The 27,763-nt window shown below is 38.3% G+C and overlaps 1 protein-coding gene across 1 annotated transcript in view; it reads right to left on the reverse strand.

Moving 5' to 3' along the window:
• Positions 1-26,080, reverse strand: part of FHOD3 (formin homology 2 domain containing 3) — a 311,906-nt gene extending 285,826 nt beyond the window's left edge. The window contains exon 1 of the mRNA XM_063300332.1: positions 25,451-26,080. Within this exon, the coding sequence (XP_063156402.1) occupies positions 25,451-25,621 (171 nt within the window). The 5' untranslated portion in view covers positions 25,622-26,080. The remainder of the gene's footprint in view (positions 1-25,450) is intronic.
• Between the last annotated feature and the right edge of the window lie 1,683 nt (positions 26,081-27,763).

Genomic DNA, 27,763 nt, shown 5'->3' on the forward strand with positions numbered 1-27,763 from the left:
AGGATTGAGGAACCTTTTATTCACATTTTATTTATAGCTCCTTTTTAAAAAGGAAAACCCAGTGCCTTTACATAAGCACTGTAAAATAAAACTAGCTTCCTGCCACTTCACTTTACCACTGCCAGCTGCAGGATGGCTAGCTGCTGATGAACGCTGCTCTGTGCCTGGGGCCTAATTACTATTAATGTCTCTCTTGCTTTTTTTGTGGACAACAAGGCCAGCCCAGCAATATGATTTCCCAAGAAGCATCAAGAACACTGCATCTGGATGCCATCTATGAATACTTGCTGTAAAGGAAGTACAAGGAAAGATGTGTCAAGCATTCAGTGGCTTGGTGTGACAAGAATCAACCAAACCAGAAAATGCAATGGTTGCAGGAGCGGGGGGGGGGGGGGGAGAGGGGATGATAGATGTATATTCTGATCAGAGTGAGAGACCGTGAACATTTGTGGATAATGTTAACAGATAATCTAAATGATTATATCCAAAACAATTATGCACAAAATTAGCTATAATTAATTGAAATAATAATTCTTAACTGAGAATTTGAGAACTGAAAAGTAGGAGAGATTGTATTTCTTTTCCAGCCTATATAAGTAAGGAATCTTAATTAAAAAGTAAGAATGCTTTGCTTTCCCTGGGACGCATTAGGATCTCACAGGAATGTAGCTGAAATAATTCCTCCCTCCCCTTCCAGGAGCACGGAGATGGGGAAAGGGGGAAGCGGGGGGGGGGGGGGAGGAGCTAAAGCTGATAGCTAGGGTTGAGTTAATGGGCAGCTTCCCTTTCAGACCACCAGGAAATACTTCTGAAGGACAGTTGCTACTTCAAGTTAGGTGCAAAACTGCCCAACAGAACCAGCCAATCAGAAGCAAGTACCACTTCCATTCACACTCTAGGTTAAACTAGGAGTCTAGGTTAGGCAACCATTTTACTTATTTGACTACAAATCGGTTTATTTGAATAAAGGTAGCAGTCAACAAAGAAGACAGAAAGGTGTTCGCTACCAGATAAAGGAGCTCTTTCCATCTTTGATCCTAGGCCTATAATTCTCTCTGGAACTTACCAGCAGCTACTCCTAAAAGAGACGTAACTGCTGGCTGGAGAGCACCACACTGGGTATGAACAGTAGCCTGGTATTGCAATAGGTTTTCTCTTTCTACTATTTTTATTTCAAAATACAATTTTGGATTTTAGTACAAAAATAGATCTTATGTGTAGAACACAGAAAAAAAGAAGTCTGGAATCAAATGTGAACACATGAACGTTTTTCAATAAATGAAGTTTTATTTTTCATTTTACTTGATTTTTCCTCTTCAGGTGTCAGCCTTATGAGGTAGACCAGATGGAAACACGACCAGATGAGCTAATTCTACTTTATTGTAAGGTTACAATACAATCCTGCAAGTCTGAAAATACTTTTCTCCCCACTGCCCAGTGTTGCCAGATGCCCAAAATTTGTATAGCCCAACACGCTGTTAAAAAGTAGCCCAAAAAACCACAACCTGCAAACGCCAAAAATTTCCTGCAACTGATCTCCAGACCTCCTAAGCCTCCAACCTCCAACACTGGAGGAGCACACATGGATCCTGGGCAGGGATGGGGATTGTGTGTGCACCTGCAAGCTGGGATGCGTGCAAAATGTGAGCTGAGGACAGGGGTTTGGAAATGCAGGGCACAGCAGAAGGGGGTGCTGTGCTGCTCAGCCACAGCCATAGCCACAGGAGGGGGGCTGCATGTGCTCTGTGCGTGTGTCCATAATGTGTGAGAGAGCTGGAGCTACGAGGGAAGGGGGCTTGGGGGCTGCCCCTCAGCAGCTGGCTGGGATACAACGCCCCCTCAGTAGCCCCTCCTCACCAGTATAAAATAATGCTCGCATGAGGGGGAGAGAAAGGGAAGCAGCTCCCCACCTACTCTGAAGGCCCCCCAGAGTGCACATGAGAATGAAAAGAGAGGCTCTTTAAATGCCGCCGCCATGCCCACCCCACTCCGCCCTCAAGGCTTGCCCAAAAACCACACCCCTTAAAAGTAGCCCAAAATAGCCAAAAAAACATGCAACCAAAAATTTCCCGCAACTGATCTCCGAAAGTAGCCCAATTGGGCCGAAAAACCACCCAACTGGCAACACTGCCCTGCCCGTCCCCTTTACAGCCAAGTAACTAGGGAGGGGCTCTTCTGAGCCTCTTGCCTTGCCCACATTCCTGCTGCGGGCTAAGCTGCCTTTTATCTGACCATTCCCTTGGCTGCATCTCGTTGCCCAGTCTCCCAAAGTCATTCCCACATACAATTAGATCAGGGTACCTTAATATGGTGGCAAATAAAAAAGAAAAGTATCAAGTATGGATTCACTCATATTGCAAAGTGGGATCCAACATCATAAGAGTGCTGCATAGCTCAACAACCTCATCAAATTTGGAGAGCATCAACTAGTTCTGGCATGGGTAGAGATAAATCTCAATATAAAGTCTCCTGCCTTAGTAATACAGGTAGTTCTCAGTTAACAACAGCAATTGGGACCAAAGTTTTTGTCACTAAGCAATGCGGTTGTAAAGTGCTATGTCATGTGACCACATCACTTAGTGACAGCAATGCCTTCAGTCCCCATTGCCATTGATAAGTGAGGATCGTGGGTTGTTAAGCAAGAATCTCCTTGCAACTTCCTGCAGCTTCCAACAAGCAAAGTCAGTGGGGAAGCTGGCAGGAAGTTGCAAGTCCCAGGAAGCTTGCAAGTAGGCAAGTGTCTGCTGCCAGGTGGGGGAGGGTGTGCGGGTGGCCAGGTGAGGCGCGGCAGGGTTGGCTGCTGCTGGGTGGGGGAGGGTGCGTGATGGCGGAAGCAGCCCCAGCGTCGCAGCAGGGGAAGCAGCCCCAGAGCCACGGCACAGCAAGAAGCCCCAGAGTCATGGTGCAGCAAAAAGCCCCAGAGCCACAGTGTGGCAAGTCTCAAGGAAGCGCCTGCTTAGGAGCTCAGCTCCTCCTGAGATGGTTGTAAGATCATGGACCGGTCACCAGTTTATTTTTCAGCACCATCATAACTTTGAATGGTTGCTGAACAGGACTACCTGCAGCTTAATGATGGAAGCTTTATCTGGAACCTGTGTGGCCAATTCTTTGCACCTTAAAATATCTGACAGATTGCCTTGACTTCTGGATTCCACTGCCATTTGAAATGTTAGCTACATCTCTCTGTTGCTTAGCTTGACTTCTGGGCTTCCTGCTGACTATCCTGTTGCTTGAAACCACTAAGCACCCTGGAACCTACTTATATGGTTGGCTTGTTAATGCGTTTTTTAAAACTCTCAAGCCTTGGACAAGACAGTTTAATCAATATATAGGCTGTTTGCTTTTTACTTTTCACTGTGAATATATTTTTATTTCTTTGATACATAAAGTTTGCTTTAAGACTTAATGCTTAACTAGCACATTCATTAATACTGACAATTTAAAACTGCAACAACGATGTTACTACTGTTTTCAAAGCATGCTCTGTTGAAGCTTGCAATTTGTTGGAAAATTAATTCAATTTTTTAAAAATAATATTTCAACGCATCTTAGTTTAATGATAAATAATTTATTAGCCAGATGGAACAGAAGAGGATAGCATTTTCATTTTAATGAGGGATTCTACTGCAACTCTATCTTTGATATAAGATGCAACTAAAGAATTCCAGATCATACTCTTGCAAACACTTCATATGGGGTTCTTGGATCTATTTCCTCTACTAGTTGCCTATTGCCTTATTAGGAGCTTCAGAGGACTTGATCCTACTACAGATCATTCAGATTATTCATACTTCACTAAGCAAGGCTCTTGCTTAGGAAGCCATAATTGCTTGGGCTATCAGTACCCCTGAAAAGATGAGGCTGGATATAAGTTCATATGCAGATCATACCTTGTTTTACTGACCCAATAAAGGCTCTACTTCTACTTCTATTTCAGCAGCAGCAACAGCAGCAGCAGCTATAACAGTAAAATCTGTATCCTAAATGGTTATTCTATAAAGATAGATAAATGTTGATGTCATTGAGTTGTTACAGTAATGCTATTGCTGACATGCTCAGGGCCTGATATAACACTTGAGAAACTTTCTCAATTAGTTAATTTATCTCTGCTTCAGGCACAAATGAAACTCAACCAAAATAGGTGGAGTCTGGAATCTCTCCAAAAAATAAGCTAAACCAGGCATGTCCAACCCGCGGCCCACAGGGCACATGCTGCCCTGAACAGCTAGTAATGTGGCCTCAAAAAATCGTAAACTTTTAACATTATTTTGCGATTTTGTGACTCGATCACGTGGTGCTCGAGCACAGACTGCGTAGGTAGAAACAAGGGAACGCTGCGCAGGGGAGGGGGCAGTGCGGAGCTAACACCACCTCCGCCCACTACACACATCAGCTTGTGGCAACTTGGCATAATATATAATATTTCAACCTACCAACACTTGTTCTGTGATGATAGACATTTATTGTTATTAAGTAGACATATAAGTTTTCTTATCTGATTATTAAACTTTGCTTTATTTTCCTACCTAACAATTTATGATGGGTTTGTTGTGTTATTTCTTAAAAAATATATTTATTCCTAAATAAAATTATTCCACCATGGCTTCTATGTCGTTTCAACAGAAAACAGAACCCAAAAAAGAAAAGAAAAAAAGAAAAATCATGGATGAAGGAAGAGTATTCAACGAAAAATAGATAGATGAGTACTTTTTTGTCAAGACAAATACTAAGGCACTATGCTTAATTTGTAGGGAAAATGTGTCAGTTTTCAAAGAATAGAATTTGAAAAGGTATTATGCGGAAAAACATGCTGCCAAATTTGAAGCATATCAAGGAATTTGTCGTAAAGACAAATTAGCAGAACTAAAAAAAAATTTGTCTGTCGTCTCAACCATTTTTTTTTTAAGTCAAAACTTAAAAGGACTCTATTATAAAAGCTAGTTATTTGGTAGCAAATCTGATTGCAAAATATCAAAACCATTTACCAATGTCAAGTTTATTAAGCAATATATGGAAAGTGTGGCAGATATAATTTGTCCTGATAAAAAAAGCGATTTTTCTAAAATCAGTTTGTCTCACCAGACGATAGCCAGGTGAATTAAAGAAATAGGAAAATCTATCAACAGAGGTTTGAAGAGTAGAGCTGCTATTTCAAATTTTATGCTTTGGAGATGGATGAAACTACTGATGCTACAGATACAGCTCAACTTGCCATTTTTATTAGAGGTATTGATAACAAATATGTCACTGAAGAAATGGCTTCTTTGGTGCCATTAAAAGACACAACTAAATCTCTTGATTTGTATGAAGCAGTAAAAATGACATTGAAGTGATTTTCTTTAACCACTGTCAACATATCTGATATATCTACTGATGGCGCCCTGGTGATAGTTGGCAAAAGTGAGGGGCTTACAAAATTGATAGAAGACAATGCAAGTGCCACTGGCAACTCACATTTGATGAAGTATCACTGCATTCTACATCAAGAAAATTTATGCACAAAAGCTTTAAAAATGGATGTCATGCAAATTGTCATCAAAGAAGTGAATTTCATAAGGGCCAAGAGACTGAACCATCGCCAATTCCAGGAGTTCCCTAAAAGTATAGATGCTGATGACGGGGACATCGTTTACTTTTCTGAAGTATGGTGGCTAGGTTGGAGTAAAATGCTGAAAAGATTTTATGGTTTGCGAAATGAAATCAAGTCGTTCATGGAATCAAAAAGAAAATCTGTGCCAGAACTTGAAGATGAAAAATGGCTCACAGATTTAGCGTTTTTGGTGGATTTGACTGCTCATTCAAATGAGTCTTCAAGGTGAAAACCAACTTATCACTGCAATGTTTCAAACCATAACAGTGTTTGACATGAAACTTAAAGTACGGCAAGCTCAAGTTATGGAAAATAATTTTATACATTTTAATACGTTGGCTAAACACAGTCCCGTGAACAGTGAGAAATACACAGCCTTGCTTTTCAGTTTGATACAGGAATTTGAGAATAGGTTTCAAGATTACCAGAAAATCATCAATATTTTGGTATATTTTCGACTCCATTTTCAGTCGACATAACTACATTACCTCCTAATTTTCAAATGTAATGCACAGAGTTCCAATCAGACATTCTATCAAAGAAAAATTTGATCATGTCTCTCCACTGGACTTTCATAAGACCTATCTTCCCAGAGAAAAATATCCCTCGCTTCACAATCATGCCTTATTCGTGACATTGCTTTTTGGCAGCACGTACATTTGTGAGCAACTATTTTCAAGGATGAGGCACAGGAAGTGTAAAATTAGAATTAAAATCTCTGACAAGCAACTTGAGAACTGACTGAGAATTGCAACAACTTTCATTGAACCAGACAGTGATGCATTGGTTTCACAAAAACAAGGTCAAATATCCCACTAGTTTTATGTTGCCCTCTTGTTAAAAAAAAATTTATAATAAAAAATATTAAAAAATAAATGAAGTTTTATTACTTACACACATTAACTATATTATATATTTTATGTGTGGCCCAAGACTCAGTGTGGCCCAGCAAAGCCAAAAGGTTGGACACCCATGGGCTAAACCATTATTTTAACAATAGTTGATTTCTATTTTATATTATCACCTTGTTTTTATCCCATCATTTTTATGGGATTATAAATGAATGTATAATTCCTTTTAAATTGTGAAGGAGGCATTTTTATCCTCAATTACATGATAGAATCATTTCAGAATCAAACTTCCCTTTGGATTCAGCTTAAGAATTACGATTTAATGATGTTGAAATCTTGGCAGACATTATTGCTGTATTTATTCCAGAATCCATTTCATTATCAATCATTAAGACTACATGGTATACATGGGTGATACATACTGTTTTGAACCTTTTATTCATGAAAAGCTAATATTTATTTGTTTGTTTTATTTAAATTTATTGGCTGCCCAACTCCACTGAATTCTGGGTGTCGCACAAAACTAAAAAGACATAAAAACAGCTAAAGCTTCATACTTCTATAAAGTATTACAGAATACTTGGAATTTAAAATTACAGTTCTGTTTATTAGTTCCCTTTTGCATTTGCTGAGTTTTTCCACATCTTTGCCAATAAATATTTTGACAATGTGGTCCAAAAATGATACTGATTTATTTTATAAACAAAGGCATTGATAACAGAATGTGCCAGTGTGAAAAAAGTTGCCCCCTTAGTTTCAGTAACTGCTTAACTGCAAGAACTGCAACCAAAACCTTCTTGCAACTGGTGATCAGTTTATCACACTGCTGTATAGGAAATTTGGTCCATTCCTCATTCCAAGTTGCCTCACTCTGAGGCTTTTCTAACATTGACTAATTGTTTCAGGTCCTGATGCAATATTTCTATGGGAGGTTGTATTTTTAAATTATATACCCAAAACTACATGAAGAATTATGATTTTATCCCTGGGGTGAAGCAAGCAAAAAATGACTTCTCAGAATTGGAAAGATATGCTTCCAGATTTTAGATCACTGACAAGTGTTCAATTTTTTCAAATGAACTAGTTCTCCATTTATTTATTATCTCAATTTATATGGTTGCCCATCTCAAATTCATGACTGTGGGCAGCTAATAGTAATTAAAACAATATAAAAAACATAAAATATAAAGAAGAACAAACATGTAATCTGAAGTCAAGGTAAAAAAAAGGTAAAACAAAAACCAACAACAAATCAACACAACCACTGTACAGGCTCTGCCACAATTGTACTATCAGTGAAATAGAAAGATTAATTATTATTATTATTATTATTATTACTTTTGTGTGTATGTGTGTGTGTCTGTCTTCTCAACGCGGTGAATATACCTAATACTCCCGCCTATTTTCCCTACAACAACGACCCTGTGAGGTGGGTTGGGCTGAGAGAGGGACTGGCCCAAAGTCACCCAGCCGCTTTCATGCCTAAGGCAGGCCTAGAACTCTCAGTCTCCTGGTTTCGAGGCCAGCCCCTTCATCACTACACCAAACTGGGGTTCTGTTTATTATGATGAAGGTTTAATGGTGCATTTCAAAACTAGGGTTTTGAAATGATTTTTTGAAATGATTTGAGTGATTTCCTATATGTAACATGTTTTTGCTGTCCTTTTTTCCCTTTTTTAAAAATTCTTTTTTGGTATGTTTAAACAAAATAATCTTAAAACCTTTTCAATGAGCTTATGTCTAGAGTTTGATTTGGTCATTTCTAAACACTGAATTTGTTTTCATTCATTCTCTTGTAGACTGCCTTGTAAATTTGGGGCCATTTTCTTGCTTTATGACTCCTTATGTCATGTTCACTGTTTCAATGTACAGTATTCATCGTAACATTTCACATGCCATGGCGCTGACGCGCGTTTCTGTTTGGGAGGGAACTGCTGTGAAACCTTGTGCCAAGCTCTGTATCTGTGTTCATTACAATGGAATGTGTTTGGGTTATGTTCTCTGTTCAAGGACTTTTCCCGCAGACCATCAGAAGTCGTTAGGAGCACCTGGGATTGTGAACTTGGGAAGATTCTATGGGGGGAGGGATCTCATTTGCACCAAGGGTTTTTAGTTTGCATTTGGTGCGCTTTTATCATTCTCAGCTTTCTCTGTGATCTTGCATACTATTCTTTAATAAATCAGATATCTTTGAATTCCTGCTCATGAGTCTGAGAGTGTTTTAGAACAGGCACTCATTACACCTTACACTTCAGCTTCAACTGATGACCTGATACCTTCCAAGTCCAAAGGCACCCCAAACTATCCCAAATCATAAGGCTACTATCTCCATGCATGACAACTGGCATGAGGTTCTTATTATGGAATGCTGTGGGTTTTGCCAGGGGTAATGATACCCATGTAGTCTGCAAAGTTCCACTTTTGACTTACTTGCACAGAACCTTCTTCCAGAAGTCTGAAGTTGAAAAACTGGAGATAAGCATCAATGTTCTTTTTAATGAGCAGTGGCTCTCACCTTGCACTGATGGTAGAGTCCTGAACACTGACTTTACCCAAGGTGAGAGAGGCCTGCAGATCTGGTGTTTGGTGTCCCTTGTGATGTCCAACTATCATCCCATTCCTTCACCACTGCTGTGGCAGAGGACCAAGAATTCTCAGCAACTAACGACACAGCTCTCTACTCTTCAAATACCTCCCAGAAGGAGCACAGACAATAGCAGACTGCAGAAATTGCCATAGTTCACAGAAAGACATAATCTATTTTAACTCAGATTTAAAGCTCTGCGTGAATGCACACATTATACGGAGCCACAAACCATACAAACCACTATGCATTCATACAATGCAATAAGTCAAAATTTAAAAACTCTTATTATGGCTCAATGTGTTACAGTATGTGAACAAATCAAGCTGGTGTGAATGCCCAACTCTCACTGAAATGATGGCTTTCATGATTTATTATTTATAAAGCAGCTAAAGATTAATAGGAATTAAGCTTCTAATGGTTTGAATGAACATCCACTGTATTTCTTTCTGGTCTGTGTGTCTTATGAATCCTGTATAAAAATTCTATTTCATGTAACATAATGTATTCACTGAGTAAAGGTCTATATATCATGTGACTTATTTTCCCAATGAATCAATACAATCAAAATAGAGCATCCAAGATTTCCCAACCAGTCTTAATTACACAGAAGCTATCAACAGTTACCCAAAGCAGAGAATAAGCAGTAAAATATACTGCCTGAGTAAAAAACTATTTTTATACAGTGATTCAGTCAACAGCATTCTTGCAATGACTGAGATTCTACTGCTGCCAGGCAGCCAAGTCACTGTGTAAGTCAAAATATTATAACATGTTCAATGAACATTTATTTGGAGGAAAAACATAGAACATAGAGATTCACTATTCCAGTTTATTCATCTGCCAAATGGAAGTATTGCTTCTAATTAGTGATCTTAATAAAAGATTTTCTATTCATGAAAAGGATTTTGGACAAACTATTTCTAAATAGTTAGATATACTTCTGATATAACATGAGGAACTGGTATTCAGATAGGGGAAGGGGAAAGCTTTCTGGAGGTAAGGCAGGCCCCCACACCCCCGGCCTTCTGGAAGAACTTGAAAACCTGGTTCTGCAGCCTCGCTTGGGGTGGGAGAGGTAATAGCTTGTCTTGGGGGTGGCTAGCACCATAGTTCCTTCCCACCAAATAAGAACGTTGCCCCTTGGGTTTGATATTTATCTTATTCTTATTTATTGGTGTATTTATTGTAATTTATATTTTATGATTTTAATTCTGGTTTTATTGTAAACCGCCCAGAGTCCCCCTTTTTGGTGGGAGATAGGTGGTAATAGAAGTTTGAAAAATAAATACAGTAAATAAATAAATAAATAAATAAATACATACATACATACATACATACATACATACTTAAATAAACTCACATTATTCACATTTGGGTACCCCACTGTTTTCTTTCTAAGCAACTGCAGGGGTGAACTGAAATGGTTTTTGTAAAATTTCCTCACAGACTACAGAATATAGATTCTGTCAGATCCCCCTGATCAAAGGTACTGAACTCAGTATTAACAGAAGGTGGAGAAGTGATGCAGTCTCCCTATAGCTGCATAGCTGAATCATATCTACTCCTCATGTTTTTTTGTTCCATGAATGGAAGAACCAACTATCTAGAAGCAGAAAGGAGAAATTCTTTGACAAAGCCCAAGCACGTTCAGAAGAGATTCTTCTCTTCTGATGATATTCAAATGATTTAGTGTTTGGTATAATATTTTCTTTCACACTCCTTTCTTATTCTAAATGACCCTGAAAGTGTTCTGTTCCGTACTGGGGAAAATATACAATTTAAAAATTAATGTGAACACAACTTTGTTCAGTCAGAAGAAAGGATCACTGAACTTCAAAGAATGATGAATCTAGGCAACTATGTATATTGCAGTTATGCAGTGAGTACAGGTAGTCCTCATTTAATGACCACAATTGGGCCTGGCAACTGTCACTAAGGACACAGTTATTGTGAAACTTCAGGTGACCACACCGGACTTGCATCAGTTCTGCTGCGGTCATTAAGTGAAATCACCCGCAGTTGTTAAGCACGATATCACGTGACTGCAACTTGCAACTTACTGACAGCTTCTCCATTGACTTGCTTGTTGGAAGCTGGCTGTGAAGCTGGCAAATGGCGATCACGTGACTGTAGGGATGCTGTGATCGTCATAAGCTCAAAGACTGATTGTAAAACTACTTTTTCAATGCTATTATAAGTCTGAACGGTGGCTAAACAGAGCAATCATCAATTGAGGACTTAAACCTAAATGGAATTAAAGGACTCAAACATAAAGGGAGAGCTATAAAGAATTTGCCAGGGGAGAGTTTAAAAGTGGATCCCTAACAAATTTTCTTTCTAAGTCAAGACTGTACTTTGGTAACATGAGAGCCTGAGACTGGACCAAGAAAAAAAAAAGTCTTTCTACCAGTGGTGACTTAAGTAGCAAAAGGGAAGATGACAGGCCAGAAGTATGTGACTTGCAATGATTTCCCTTCTTGCCAAAAACAACTTGGCGTGCATTTGCAGTAGAGGCAAGCTTGTAGCAAATGGCCATACTTTACTTGATCAGAAAGGGCAAAGATTGATCCATTCAAAGAAAGGAGATGGCTACAATACATACATACATTCCCCCCCCCCCAAATTTCTATCACTGCCCATCTCTCCCGAAAAGGGGAAATTAGAAAGTGATAGCTACTTTTCATAAACAAAGCAGTTAAACAGAAGACCAAGACCAACAGTAACAGCCAGACATTTTGAGACATTTTGACCACTGGAATATAGCAACCGTTTTCAGATTGTAGATGAAACAGCTCTGAGTGAAAAAAAAAAGAGAGAAATTGAAGAACACTAAATAGCAGAGAGGATGCATTATGCCCTGTGAGATGATAAAGAAAATAATCATTGTATTCGGTGACTCCTCTCACCAAGGTCATTAGCCACCTATTAGCATCTCCCACCAGGCATGCATGCCAGATGGCACACAGGCAGACACCTTTCTTGAAACAAAAAGACAGAGCTGAGAATTACTACACAGGGACAACTGAGACTTAGCAAAGAAGGAGAGCTGTTGGTAGAGAGGGGGCTGTTGGTCATTAGAATGACAATCTGAAGATGGTAACAAAGAAAAAAGAAAGAGAAGTAAGAAAATGAAGACCAGAAGTAACAAAACCTATAGAAAATAAGCAACTCAAGACTAAGAAGATGTCCCAGGAGAAAAAGGACAAAAGAAAAAGGACAAAGTGGTGAACTGAAGAAGGGAGAATGCATATGGAAGTGGTGTGTGTGTGAGGCGGGGGGATGATTGGTGCCGAGAAACTGTATTCACAATCCAGCTTCAGGAGTTCTAGATAAAAACTGGGCTGGGAGAGAAGACTGAGGAATCATTGTTATGCTGCATCTATTCAAAGAAGTGAACAGTTCCTGGGGACAGAGAAAGGAGGAGCCACAAAGCAGCTGTGTGGACTCCTGAGGCGCTGGGCAGGAAGAAGATGACAGCCAGCACAACAGAGATTCTGCCTTCAACCAGAGGAGAGTTCCCATAAAGGGTGAAGGCTGAGTGAAAGAGGAATGGTGCAGCAGCATCAGAGGAAGATACGTTCTGTTGTGAGAATCAACCTCAAACCCAAATTCTTGAAGGAAGAGGCTAGAACAAGTGACTTTGGGGGAAGAGAGAGAAAGATAATAAAAGCCATAAAGGTCTAAGAGTTGAGTTGTAAAACAATAAAAGAAAGTGTTAACAGAGATTTGTAATCAGAGAAGAATGAGAAGAAGACAAATGAAATCAGTAAGTTTGTGTTTGGGTGAAAGATGTTGGTAGTACAAAAAAGTATCAAGTTTAAAAACTGAAGTCTTTCATATTTTTATTTTACTTTTTCTGTCATACTTTTCTCAACTTTTTAGCACCTTTTTTATAATGTACTGTATATCTATGTACTGTATATTGGTTTTTGTTTTTTTTATTTTGTTATTATCTAAAAAAGCAATAACAAATAACAAATAAATAATAAAAAGGTTAAAAACTGAAATCTAATTAGAATGAATTAATATAGAAAAAACCCAAATCTTCAAAATGCAAAGGAGTTAGGTCAAAACAGACAAAAAAACAAGAAATCTAAGTTTTTAGCAAGTGAACATAAATATTTTGTATGTATTTGTGTGTAAAAAAGTCCCTTCTGCAATAAAGGCCTAGCTGCCATCATCACTACAAGAATTGAAAGAAACTATGCCAGCCGGATCAACCAGCTTGTCAATCAGGGATCAGAGAAATGACAAAACAATTTGCAAGACTTATTAGTTTACTTAATATACCACTGTCTACTGAAGTCTCATGTGAGGACATCTTCATCATGCATACACACACACACTATGGGAATTAAATCAAAATGAATTTGACTTAACACAGGAAAACAAATATGGTTTAACTGATATAAAGGAGATCTGGTGGTATGACTCTCATGAATGGAATATAGTGATTAAAAGAATAGAATGAAAAGAAGCTGTACTACGAAATGAGTTCAAAATTAGTAGAAGCAAATAGAAGAGAGTTGCAGAGTATGGTAAACATACCCATTCTTGCTCAGAAGTCCAAATGAATAAATGTGCAAACTTTGTAGAAAATATCAGGGGTAAAAATAAGTCAAGGAACAAATAAAAGCAATATTGTATCACCTGTCTGACCAAGATAAAGCCTTCCAAAAGCAAAGTACAGATCTTTGAAAACAGCCTATAACAGTAGTGATGGGAGGTTTTTAAATACCCCATCAACTTTCTTCTTCAGAGACGACAAAGACACAAAAGGATCACCTAACCTTCAGTAATACTGATGAACAGATAAGACTTTGCTGAGGAAGTTGAAGTAACAGGAACAATGGGATAAAGTGATAATTTAAAGCTAGCATTCTTGATTTGAAGGAAAACTAAATCTGACAAATACATATTTTAGAAATTTAAAACAGAAGATCCTAATAAACTCTGAGCAATGATAACAAGGATCCTATGGCAGAAAAAGGTAATGTATGACCTACAATAATTGCAAACAATTCAAATGAGGAGAACCAATGGAGGACAAGAGAAGGAACAAGTGAGGCTACATAAAATACTGAAAAATAAAAAGGACACATACAGAAAATTGAAAAAAGGCCAGGTAAGAAAGGAAGAGGACAAGGAGATAGCCCTATAGAGCTGGTGTCAGGAAAGCAAAAGTTCCCAAAATGAGCTGAGGTAAACAAAACATGTTAAGAATACAAGTATTCCTTGTTTAGCGACTGCCTCATTTAGCAACTGTTCACAGTTATGACGGTGATAAAAAAGTAACTTTATAACCAATCCTTGCATTTACGACCTTCACAGGTCTGTAAAGAAAAGGAAAGCTGAAGATAAGATCATACAGTCATGGTTTCACTTAGCAACTGCTTTGCTTAATGACTGAGTTGCTAGTCCTGATTGTGGTTGCTAAACGAGGACTACCTATAATATAAAAGGGCTTCTTTAAATATGTTTAAACTAAAAGAAAAAAAACATTTTGAAATCAAAAATGCTTGGCAAAATGCTAACAGGTAACAAAAAAAAAATTGCAAAGCTACGTAACTCCAACTTCAGTCTTCTTTAGTCAACTATAGTCTTCTCTAACGAAAAATTGAGTTTCATATCAGAAAATTATGAAAAATAGGATGACGGGTTGTTGCTTGAGGTGGACAGAAAAGTGGTCAAGAAATGCCTCTTTATTTTGAAAAAGGTTAAATCTCCAAAACCTGATAAACTGCATCACAGGATACAAAAGGAAGTAGCTGATGGTCTGGCTGAACCCTTGTTTAGAAATCTGGGAGAAATGGTGAAGGGTCAGATATCAAATACTATTTTCAAAAAGGAAGAAAGTTGAATCTGGGGAACTATATCTCCATCAGTCTGACATTTATAGCTGGGGAAATTCTAGAGCAGCTGGGGAAGTTCTAGAGCAGGCCATAAAGAGATTGATATGCAACTACCTTGGAAACACTGTGGCAACTATCAGAAGTCAGCTTGAATTTGCCAAGAACAAATTTTATCAGATTAAGCTTACCTAATACCTTTTGACATTCTGATTAGTGTTATGACATGGCAATTAAGTGGAGATGTAACTGGTTTGAAAACCATACTCAAAGAACGCTTATCAAATTGGAGAGAGATTTCAAGTAGGATCAGCCTTCGTGGTCCCTCTATTCTTCAAAATTTGTACTAACTTGGATTAAGAAATGGAGGGAATGCTTGTAAAGAAAAGAGCAAAATGTTTCAGTTAGAGAAGAAATTTCAAATGCACAAATATAGTAGTAGGAAGATGGACCTGCTCCTATTCTGAGCAGTCAAAGCTCAGGCCTGGTTAGAGGGATAAGGGATGTCTGATGATACAACTATTTCCAATCAATCAATCAATCACTCAGTCAATTTTATTTCAGTCATAGACCAGCACAGAACTAATAGAAATAAAAAGTCATATTGACAGACTAAAATGAGGTAAAGAGAAAATTATTAACATAAAATTACAGAGTACAGGAATTAGAGCGCAAAAGAATCCTGTAAAATTACAATTAATTTTACAATGAATTATCTAAATGCTATAAATAACTACAATAGATAACTATAAAAGGACATTGTATATTTCCTCATGTATAACACAATACCCGGGCAGGCCAGAGGCTGACTATCTTAGTCTCCTGCTGGCTGACCAGGTAGCAGGGATTTCAGACAATGTAGCCCAGTTCTGTGTCAGAGCTATGATTAAATGTAAACAACTCCTCCAAGTAGGGTGATGCTGAGCCTTAATCCAATGTATTTTCTCTTCCTTTCCTTTCCTTCTCCCCACCTTTTTTCTTCTCCTTTAAAATATATACATACCATTCTATGTTTTATTTTAATATTTCTTTAGTTATAATTGGTTGGACCATATTCCAAAAAACTGTAACAGGGCTTCAGCAAGTATTAGACTTAATATTAGGCCGGCACAGCTTTACATTCTTGTATTTTATAAATTCTAGAATTACTTATGTCCTTTCCCACCAATCTGTACCAAAATGAGATGATGTTCTGTAAAACAGTGATGTGGTGACATACCACTGTTTATGCCTAAATCTGAGTATTAACACTGCAACCCTAGTCACTGTATTACTTGAGTGGTGCACACTGAAGTAATGACCTTCTGTTGTACACACTGGGATTGTACCATAGTAATTGCACAATTTAAGTTGCAGAGAGATTCAGACAGCCACCCCTCTGCTTCCCTCTGCTTCCCTCAGTCTTGTTCCCATGGTCCATCTCTTTCATGCATGGCCAGCATGATGTTGTTGAGCCTGTCACCAATCTGTATGAAGGTAGTACTATGAAGCATATTGTAGCCCAGTCGGAAGACTGCTTATGGCTACATGCCTACCTTCTTGCCTACCTGATGAGTAATTTACTTTTTTAAAAAAAATATTTCCTATCAGGCAGCTAAAAGTTGATGTGGATGGGTTGGATGCGAGTTCTTGCCTTGTGTTTTCTTGTGCAGACAGTAGGTGCAAAAAAAAAAAAAAGGTAAAGGCAGTTAAAGGCACCCAAATGCAAAACTATATCCGTGCATTTACATTAGAGTGCAATCTGTAAATACAGAGATCCTAATGTTATCTATCTTTCAATGATTTGATAGATTTATTGAGGTTTGATAGGTATGCAACTATGCATGCTCTTCTGTCCTGCTGAGGTTCCATTTCAAGGTGCATTTTAAAAAATTGATTCTTTGCATTTTAAAATATACCTTAAAAGTTCAAGATCAAGACAAAGCACAAAAGTGCCTGAACATACAAAGGCATTCACATACACAAAACCTCAACAAATGAAGAGAGACTTTCTAAAAGACATCTATGATGCTTTGGTTGGTTTGCTGAGCTTTGGTGTGGGTATGTGCAGTCTGGGCATGCTTTTGTGCCTTGCTGAAGTTGAACTTTTGAAGTATATTTCAATGCAGGTTTTGCTGGTTTGACAAGCGGGGCAATTGCAAATTCAGTAATAGTGGGTGCTGGGGAGGGTCTTTTGTTTTTGTTGTTAATGATACTGATGCAAGAATTAAGCAGCAGAAGCATTTTTTTTTACACAATTTTCCAACAAAGAGCAACAATACAGTCAAATTTTGCTGGCTGAATGGCAGGATGCAAAAAAATGTGACAAAACTATTGCTTCATGTTTTGTAGGTGTTCCCTGTTCTTTACTCTAAAGCTACATGTGTAGGTGGAGTAGCAGTCTATGATTGCTACCAACTTGCAATAAAATTGGATATATAAAACCTTCTAAAAAACAAGAAAAGAACTCCAACCTCTGCATTTTGAAAAGTTCTTGGTCTACTACCTTCTTTGGCAATTGGTAATTAATCTCTATCACTATACAGTACTTAAATCTTTTAATGTGCCATCTACGAAATTTTAAGTTTCTAGCTGATGTTGAACTTAAGAGTACATTTAAAAATGATGAATCTTCATGTGTTAGTTTCACATTTAAAATCTATATAAGCATGTCAATGAGGGGTATGCAAAATTTGGATTCTGATTCCACCCACAAGAATGAGTCAAATCAATGGTCATTCTTCAGTGTCATGCCCAGTCTGACTTTCCACAAGAACAAGCAGAAGAGAGCTTACCTCTAAAACAGTGCTGCAACATTTAAAGTTGTGGAGTATCTAGAGGTACTGTTCAACTCTCTCTTTCTATACACACACACACACACATCTCAGTGTACCTCATGAACTCATGAAAGGTTATAGCAGTATTTTCACAGAACAATATTGTTTGTATTTATTTATTTATTGCTCACCTATAATCTTAAGAACCTCAAACTAAGATGCAGTTTATAAATATATATATATGTATATATATTTAGAAAAGAAAAAAAATGAAAAAACAGATAATATTTTAACAGCAGATTTTAAATACCGTAATAAAGAGGTACAGATTTTACATGGGACAAGGGGCATGGCCGGGCATGGCGAACCCAAAATACAAGAGTAAACGCATCCTGTTAATTCTCTTTACATCTAGAGCTTGGTTAAGGACCCAATTTCAAAATAAAAAAAAACAGAGCAACCTTTCAAAAGAGGTGATCACATAGGGATAATAAGAAGTAAAGGAATTTTTGAGAACAGTTACCAAAGAACATGCATCAACAGTATCTTCTTCCTTAAGAAACTTATGTTAATTTGTTTCTGATTTATTAATGCCTTAAACGTCTATGATGAATGTTCAACTCTAACTTTCCTGGTATCTCTTCTTAAATTGGCACAAGTTATTCTGACATCTATATCAAATCACTCATAAGAAGCTCATTGGGGAAGCTCCATCATCATCTTAGCTTATCAAACCAGTCAGCAGGATATTGGGGAGAGCTCATTAGCAGTTAGAAGACATGGATCTAGTTTTTCCATTATTTGCTGGGTCACTTCTAGATAAATTGGTATCATTGGTATCAAACTGACATATGATTATGTCAATATGACATATTCTGATAAAATAACATAATTAATTTGGCTACAATGGCATCATCTCATTTTGCTCTGGGGGGGCAACTCAATATTAATCAATTCTATATAAACAGACGTTCTAGTTACATATTAAAAAGCTCAAACTCAGTGGCTGATGACCTGCTGCAAAATTCCTTAATTTTTATTTTATTATCATTGTAATTTCAAGAAAAAAAGAGAATAAATAATGCTGATACAAATACATGTTTAAAAGAGTATAGGAAATAAGTATGGGTGGACAACTAACAAATCTCAAATAACCACTAGACCTAAATAAATAGCATATGGCTAATATATTTTAATACACCATTAACATTTTGGAGCACTGTAAGACATTTCTCATCCAACTTTTAGACAAAACATGTCCCTATTGAACTGTCAAAATATTCAATTGACACAATTGAAATTGATAAATGTGGAAGAAAAAGCTATAAATAAATAAACAATTTATTTAATTTTTGTACACTATCCAGAGTCACTGCTGTGAGATGGGCACTCCTATAAATTATATTAATTAATTAAAAGAATACTTTAAGTAATATGTAGGCTATATATCAGACTGAAATATAAACTCTAGAATCCAAATTTGGGATGTGGCACAATTCCATGTAGTCCAAAAATGGTTTCCAAATACAACTGAACTGCACATCAGATTTATGTTTTAGATATGAAGTTATTCTAGACACTGAAGCATATTCCCACAATTTGTTTAATCATTCTTCCATAGAGGGGTTCTGTGATCAGTTCCATTAAAAACATACATTTTTTTAGCTGTTATTATATACAATGCCAGTTCAGTATATTTTGAACAAATGTGTGGTTTGGTGAAGTTTAATAGAAATATGTCTGGCTGAAATGCAATTACGACTTTCAAAACTTGTTCCGTTCTATGATGAATTAATTTCCAGTTGAGCTTTGTAACTTTGTCACTACCATTGGAAGAAAGATCCAATCTGTTCATTGCATTTCCAGCACTTCAGGGAAAAGGAGCAACTCGTTTTAGCAATCATGACTGGAGTAATATACCAGCAATAAATCTCTAAATATGATGTTTAAGGTGAACTTAATATTCTTTTTCTACTGAACTTTTTACTGTTCAATCTATATTAAAATTTTGCATCCATTTAAACATACAATCCTGACCTGTTCTAGTTCTGAATCATATTTCAGTAATAAATTATAAATCACAATCAGTAAATGTTCAATATTATGAGTTACAAGATTTTCAAATTCAGCAAAGTTCTTTATATAGATGTTTCCAGAACAGCACCTCACTATTATTAGTATCAGAACAGAGTTCTATCCTACTCAGTGGTATATACTAATTTTTGCTAATTTAAGAGAAGCGAAAAAGTGTAATTAGAAGATTTTCATATGTCTAAATTTCTTCATATTCAGGTATCTCATAGCTTATCATTCTTGCTCCACTAGGCATGCCTGCATTATATCATTCTCTTTTCTAATATCACTTGTTGCACAAAGTCTTGTCTCTTCTGGTGTAAATGACTGATTTCTATCTGTCTGAAGGATTCTTAGAATATTATCACTGGCAGTGCCATACTTATATGTAAAGTTTTAGTTGACAAACAACCCACTTTTTTGGAACTTGTGGAAATAGTTCTTAAAGAGATATTAGGTTAGTAGAACTCACACTGTTGATGACAATACACAAAAGCTTCTTAAAAGTAGAAAGCTTCAGCAATATGTCATTCCAAAGATGGAAAGAGAACCCTATAGTTTCCTTTTCTTCCAAAACTGTCAAAAGGAAAAATGTTTCTATAATTAGTACTGTTCTCACCATAAATTCCCTTATATAAGTGTAAGTGGCTGTTGGAGAGAATCAGATGTACTTAAATCAATGAGCTTTCCAAAAAAATTATTATTCTTTTTCCTTGACCTTATGTTTTCCAGGAAAACAGTACTGAAGATATTTCTGATACCTTCTTATAATTCTGGCAAGCCTCCTAGAGTTGCAAATTGTGACTGAAGTCAATACATTTGACTAACAAATTGTGGCTGAAGTCACATTTGACTAACAGACAAATAAAAAAGCCTACCTCAAATTTGTAAAAATTGTTGAAATGGTTCACTAAAATGTACATTTTCACTCCCTTTCAATGTATCTAATGGCACATCTGGTAACACAGAGAAGATCCTTTCAGTCAACGTCCCATTTCTTCATCAAAGACAGATAATCTAACCAGAGATTGAACAGCCTAGCAATGAACTCATATTGTTTACTAGAAATAATCAAAAGATAATCAAGATTATTGTTTTCTATTAAAAATACAGAATTAGAGCATATGATGAAGGTAAAACACTGTTTTTAATGTCCCCTGACTTACTCAATGATTTTACTCTGGTAAAAATTCAAGGATACTTCCGCATCATAAGGATTTCTACTTTCCAATACCTCACAAAGCAGTTTGAATCCGATATTTGATAATCTTCATTTTTCCTGACCTCAAAACACTAAGAATTAGCACCTCAGTTACCTTATTTTCTTTTTCCATCCCTATCTAAGAGTTACATATTTATAGACTATAATACAAAGGGTAGAATATGGCTAGATTTATTTCTCTGCAGGCTCTAAATCACATAAATTAATGCAAATATACATATACTCCCTTAAAAATCAATTTTATCTAACACAAACTACATTTGCATTCAAATGTAGCTTCATGAGAGAAAATAGGGTACTTTAGGTAGCACTCTTAATCTTAAGCACTCTAATATAGGTCAATGGTTAAGGCCCAAATAATGACATTGTCTGATATATTCCAGAACTTGAACAACCAATAGAATGGTTCATATACTATATGTACAGGGGTTCCTCAGCAGATATATATACAAGAGCTGAAAATCAGTCCATAACTGTATTTTGATCTGTATCCAAAACAACCAGTGCTGTTTTGTTCCATGTGTGGGCCAAAATATCTGAAATACCTATGTTTTGATTGAGGCATGAATCTCTCCCCACACAAATCAGCTTTTCCATGCATAAAATGGGTTATACACTGAATATTTTGCATATCCCTAGAAAACAGCATTTGTTACATGCAACCTCTAGGCCCAATCCTTCAATATTTGTCATCATAGTCCCAAACAGAGAGGAAAATATAAGGGGATTTTGTTTTACAGAGGAAGGACCCCTTAGCAAAAACAGGAGGGGGCAGCCTTCCCATAAGGAAAGATACTACTGAACCAGAAAGGTATCCCTGAGTACTCTTAGTTAACAGCTGGAAAAAAAGGTTAGAAGTGTCACTGAGATAACAAAATGGGAAGGGGTAGGGTGGGACTTGAGGAGTAGGAGGGGGCAGCTTCTACTAAGGTTATAGATGGCTTTCTTTTAACATGATGTGTTATAACCTCCCCAACTTCTCCATCAGTCCTGAACTATATATATCCCCATTCCAAGGACAGGAGACCCAACTTCTATTTTTACCAAGCACAAGAGTCAGCTCTTAAGACATGCAACGGCTTAAAAATACTGTTTTTGCTTGTACATATTTCCCTCCTCCGCAACTTCTCCATCAGTTCTGAACTATATATATCTTCCTACAATTACTTCACTTTTTGAACAGGTTGCTAGTACAAATTTGTGTATAAGGATGACTTTATAGTTGAGTTTGTTTTTAAGGCTTCAACCATTTCAGAAATCCTAGCTAAGTAGAATTTTTTGTCCTGTTAAGCTGTTGTGGAAGTGAAAAGCAATCTCTAAGAGGCCTAAGAAAACAGGGCAAATTAATGATTAATAGAAACACTTACATGTATTCATTTACATGGAAACCAAATCTACAGTTGCTACAAACAGCTATTTGATAAGATTCAGAGGAACTATTCCATGCAGGGGTAATATATTAAGAAAGAACTCAAAATGTACTAGAAAAAAGTCAGTAACCCAGGTTTCTAAGCATCTAGATTTATAAACATTTGGTTTAAGTTAGGATGTCAAAAAACAGAAAAGGAATATTCTGTCTGTTCAAGAAAAAAAATGTTGAGAGGAGATTTCTTAGACACTGGGTCAATGTGCAGTGTGATGGTTTGCTATGAGAAGAGGCATTTTTGGGAAGGTTATAAATACCCATTAACAACATCTTCAGGCACCACCAAAAGTACCTCAGGTTGCGGTTGCTGTTACTAACATATCACTGTTGTTTTTCCCTCTGCACCCTATTCCATATCAGCATTATTGTTGCACTATTTTTATACTAAGTTCTTAGCAAAAAACCTGTACTGAAACCTGAAGTACAATCTTTCCATCCCAAATAAATTCAAGTGGAAAACTATTTTTACAATTATCCCACAGCCTACTCTATGTAGGAAGAGACAAATTTAAAGTTACATCTTCCCTTCTTCCACAAGCAAAAAATAAAGAAAACATTATCTATATCATCAAGCATGGCTGCCTGAGGATAGGTAAAGGTAAAGGTTTCCCTTGACGTAAAGTCCAGTCGTGTCCGACTCTAGGGGGCGGTGCTCATCTCCGTTTCAAAGCCTTGGAGCCGGCGTTGTCCATAGGACACTTCCGGGTCATGTGGCCAGCATGACTCACGGAACGCCGTTACCTTCCCGCCGAAGCGGTACCAATTAATCTACTCACATTTGCATGTTTTTGAACTGCTTGGTGTGCAGAAGCTGGGACGAGCAACGGGAGCTCACCCCGCCGCGCGGTTTCGAACCGCCGACCTTCCGATCGACAGCTCAGCGGTTTAACCCGCAGCGCCACCGCGTCCCCCTGAGGATAAGTTCTACTTAATTTAGCAGGACTTAATTCTGGTAAATATGGCAATTTCTGGCAATTTGGTAAGTATGTACCAAATAAGACTGTCTGATCATGACTTCTCAGCAGTGTCCCAATTAGCAACATCAAGAAATATGTATGTTACTCAAGTCATTGGTGTTTTGTATATCATTGTAGCAAATAGTATGGGTAGTCCTTGCTTAACTACCACAATTGGGATTGGAATTTTGGTTGCTAAACAAAGCGGTGATTAAGTGAATCCGACCCAATTTTATGACCTTTTTGTGGCAGTCGTTAAGTGAATCACCATGGGCGTTTAGCGAATCACGCAGTTGCCCATTGATTTTGCTGGCCAGAAGCCAGCCGGGAAGGTCAAAAATGGTGATCAAGTGACCATGGGATGCTGCAACGGTCATAAATGCAAACTGGTTGCAAGTGCCCAAATCGTGATCACATGACCGTGGGGGGAAGCTGGTCATAAGTGTGAGAATCAGTTGTAAGCTGTTTTTTTCAGCATTGTCTTAAGTCTGAACTGTCACTAAACGAATGGTTGTTAAGTGAGGACTACCTGTATACCCTTTCTCCTTTCACATTTCTGGTGATGCAACAATCTCCAGCTATTATTTTTCATATGTATTCCATCATCTGATACAGGAAATAGGTAATTATTGTACATAGTGAAAATATATTAGAATCAAACCATGACTGAATTAAACTATGAACCCTGTTTTAGAAACAAAAATGCTTATGAAACTGCATAGAAGATAGAAGAACACCATGAGATAAAATAGTATGAATAGAGTAATACTTTTAGGCTCATTATCATTAAATAAATATATGTACCCTGCAACATATAACTACTGTAATGCACAATAGAAACATATTTCTTACATGTTTTAGATATAAATATTTAAATACCTATGAGTAAATGAAGGGCATTGTATAAAACCTTATTTCTTTCATATTTTGGGGACTATAAATGCAATTAATAAATTCCAAAGGCCAAGCCCAGACTGTACAAATACAGCCAATTTGCACCCATCCTTTTATATATCCATCATATGGACACTTTCCCAACCTTACGTCTTCCAGATCTGTTGCAACGTCAGTAACGCATAAGTTATTGGCTGAACATCACAGAATAACTTTATAAAAAGTCTATTGGCCCAACATGGCACTGTGTGGGACTTTCCCTGTATATCCCACTTAGGAATATTCTGGAAAATTAAGTGCAACCTCCAATGCATCTTACATTTTGTATTCTGGGAATTATAACTTCAATTGTTTTGATTGCTCCTATTTGTTTGACTTCAGGATGTTTGGTTATTTCAAAAACGTAATACAAAAAATCAAGATCTACTGTACTTCTCAAGTCACACAACAATGACTGAAGTAGATAACAGCTGGTGTGTGGTAGATTCAGTTATTGATACAAATCTGAAAGCAGCTCTCCTTTGTCAACAGAGCGATAAGCTAGATACCTCTGCAAAGATCACAGAAAGAATAGGAATCCAGTCACCCTGCCTACAGTTACCCCAAGTGCCCCATAAGCCAACATTCACAGGGAAGCTCTCTCTGCATCTGAAGATTTTATATAGCAGTCAAAATAGCTGTTGACAGACTTAAGCTCCAGAGGTCGTTTGATCCACTTAGTCAGTTGTAGCCCCACTGAAATCAATGGGGCGAGCCAATCATAGGTAATCTAATTCCTACTAGTGTTCAATTATGTTAGTGGAAGTAAAGCATAATTACTGACTCCAACTGCTGAATCTCTCTCTCTCTGTCTTTTCTCCCCTAGGATTGTGGCCATCACTGTTCTTCAAGCAATGAATTCCGTACCCTCATTATGCACGGTGCGAAGCATACACTGTCATCAAACTACTGCGGATCCATTTCACTAGATAACTCAGATATCCAATATTATGAAAGAAAAAGTGCTCTTCAGTCACACCACGCATACTTTTTAAGAAGTCCACCATGTTCTCCAACACAAAAATGTCCTAAGTTGTTAACGGGCATAGTTTTTTATGTTCTGGTCAAAAACACCAAACGGTATCATACGAACCCAAGAACTGAACGAGCTACGCAAATGGATTGCATCCCCCTCCGACGTTTCTGCACCCCTCCTCACCCAATACGGCCACTCCGGCCAGTTAAATGTTCCCAGGACCTTCCATACCTTTTGCGGGGCTTTGAGCAGGCGGTGGACCCCGGCCAGCTGTGTGGCCAGGGGGATGTCCTCCCTGAAAGAGTAGAGGGGCGGCCGGGTGGGCTCGGGAAAGTTGGTACTATTGAAAGGATCTGTGTCGTCCAGAAATTGCACCCTGCAAACCAGCGTTGCAGTAGCCATGGTGCAGCCATTCAAAAAAACAACGCAGACATACAGCCGTGGAAACAGCGGCACCAAAACGCAAAGTCGAGGGAGCTTCGACTTCTTTCTTCACCACCAAGCAAACGAAAACGACCCGCTCCTCCCGGAAAACACACAAACTTATATCCAGATAATCGGGAGGTCGGCAGAAAGCTTTGCGCGTCTCTTTTCGCACTGCGAAGGCGATCTGGCGTCAGTCGCGCGGAGGGAGGGAGAGAGAGAAAGAACGAACAATATGCACGCAATCCAGGAGTCTTACAGAAAGCAATCATTTCCCGAGCAGAACTCGGGCTGGTAGAATCGGGAAGAGCCCACGAAAGCTTTAGGCACGCATCAAGGAGAGCGAGATTAGAGCTGGCGCACGTTCCAGACAAAGTCGCTGCAGAAAGGAAAGGTGGCTGCCGGAGCGAGAAGCAAGTTCCCCGCGGCGACCGGTGGTAGTGGTGGTGGGGGCGGTGGCGGTGCCTCCCCCATTCTCAGCCGGCCACTCACCCTACCAAAGCGGGAAGCAAAGGCAAATAAGGGAAGCGGCTGCTGCTGGGAAAGTTGCTCCCCTCCCGTCCCCTTCTCTCTTCTCTTCGCAGTTGCGTGCGTGAAGCAATTGCCGGCTGCGCCTCCCAGTGGGCGCAAATGAATGGATCTAGCAACAACGCCGGATTCCACTCCTGTGTCTGGCAGTGAGGGCCTAACTTCATGTGGCGGTTGAACCTTTATTTTGAAAAGACAGGGTTTTATTTTAAAGAACCCTCTGATAGATTGGCTTTAGCAATGTAATTCATGGGTGCATTATCTGAAGCAGTATATGATCACGGGGGAAGCGAGGCTGGTTTACAAGGATGGAAAGATATAGTGAATAGTGTTGAGTTAAGTTACAGCTGTATTTCCTTTATTTTTCTTAACTCAGGCCTCTAATGGCCTGGGCTTACTATTTCTTACTCTTTCTGCCCTTTGCATAATGTTTATTACCACAAAAGGAATAATGCAATTTGGATGGATGTATTTAAGGAAAAGCAGCCAATTTGTGGACAAAAAGTCAAGACAAGGCCCTGCTTAGTGTTACCAGATATCTGCACAGAAAAAGGAGAACATGGTCAATTGGAAAGGAGGACAATGAGGGGAAAGGAGGACACACTAACTGTTTAACTTTCTTGCCATCCGTGACAAAAATTACAATGAAAAACTGCCCCCCCCAAAAACTTAGTGTATATGAAATTACTTTTTCCGACATCAGAAAGGCTGGTTCTTCAATCACAGTATTTTTCCAACAAATCTTTATTTTCAAAAACATACACCAGCGATAATACAGAATCAGTGTCATCCTTTTCAAATTTCACCACAGAAATGTATGGCAAGTCATGTAATCTACAGACTACAGTGATCATAGATCTAAAGGGCTGGACAGAAGCTGATTGCTGGAATCAGGAAATAAATACCATAGATTTAAGATGTCAAGTCTTCAGCAAAGGATCGTTACCTTGTTGTGGTGCTGGAGCTTGAGCACCTCAATGATGCCATGAGCTAAACCGTGAAGGGCCACCCAAGACGGGAAGGTCATGGCAGAGAGGTCAGACTAAATGCGATCCCTGGGGAAGGTAATGGCAACCCACCCCAGTATTCTTGCCATGAAAACTAAGTAGATCAGTACAACCAGAGATATGTCGGTATACCATCAGAAGATGAGACCCCCAGGTCGGAAGATGGTCAAAATGCTACTGGGGAGGAACAGAGGATGAGTTCAACTAGCCCCAGACGCGATGACGCAGCTAACTCAAAGCCAAAAGGACGGCTAGCGGCCGACGGTGCTGGTGGTGAACGGCGAATCTGATGTTCTAAGGATCAACACACCATTGGAACCTGGAATGTAAGATCTATGAGCCAGGGCAAATTGGATGTAGTTATTGGTGAGATGTCAAGATTAAAGATAGACGTTTTGGGCGTCAGTGAACTGAAATGGACTGGAATGGGCCACATCACATCAAATGACCACCAGATCTACTACTGTGGACAAGAGGACCACAGAAGAAATGGAGTAGCCTTCATAATTAATAGTCAAGTGGCTAAAGCAGTGCTGGGATACAATCCAAAAAAACGATAGAATGATCTCAATTCGAATCAGGGCAA

The sequence above is a fragment of the Candoia aspera genome, chromosome 4, assembly GCF_035149785.1.
Source record: "Candoia aspera isolate rCanAsp1 chromosome 4, rCanAsp1.hap2, whole genome shotgun sequence".
NCBI lineage: Eukaryota > Metazoa > Chordata > Lepidosauria > Squamata > Boidae > Candoia > Candoia aspera.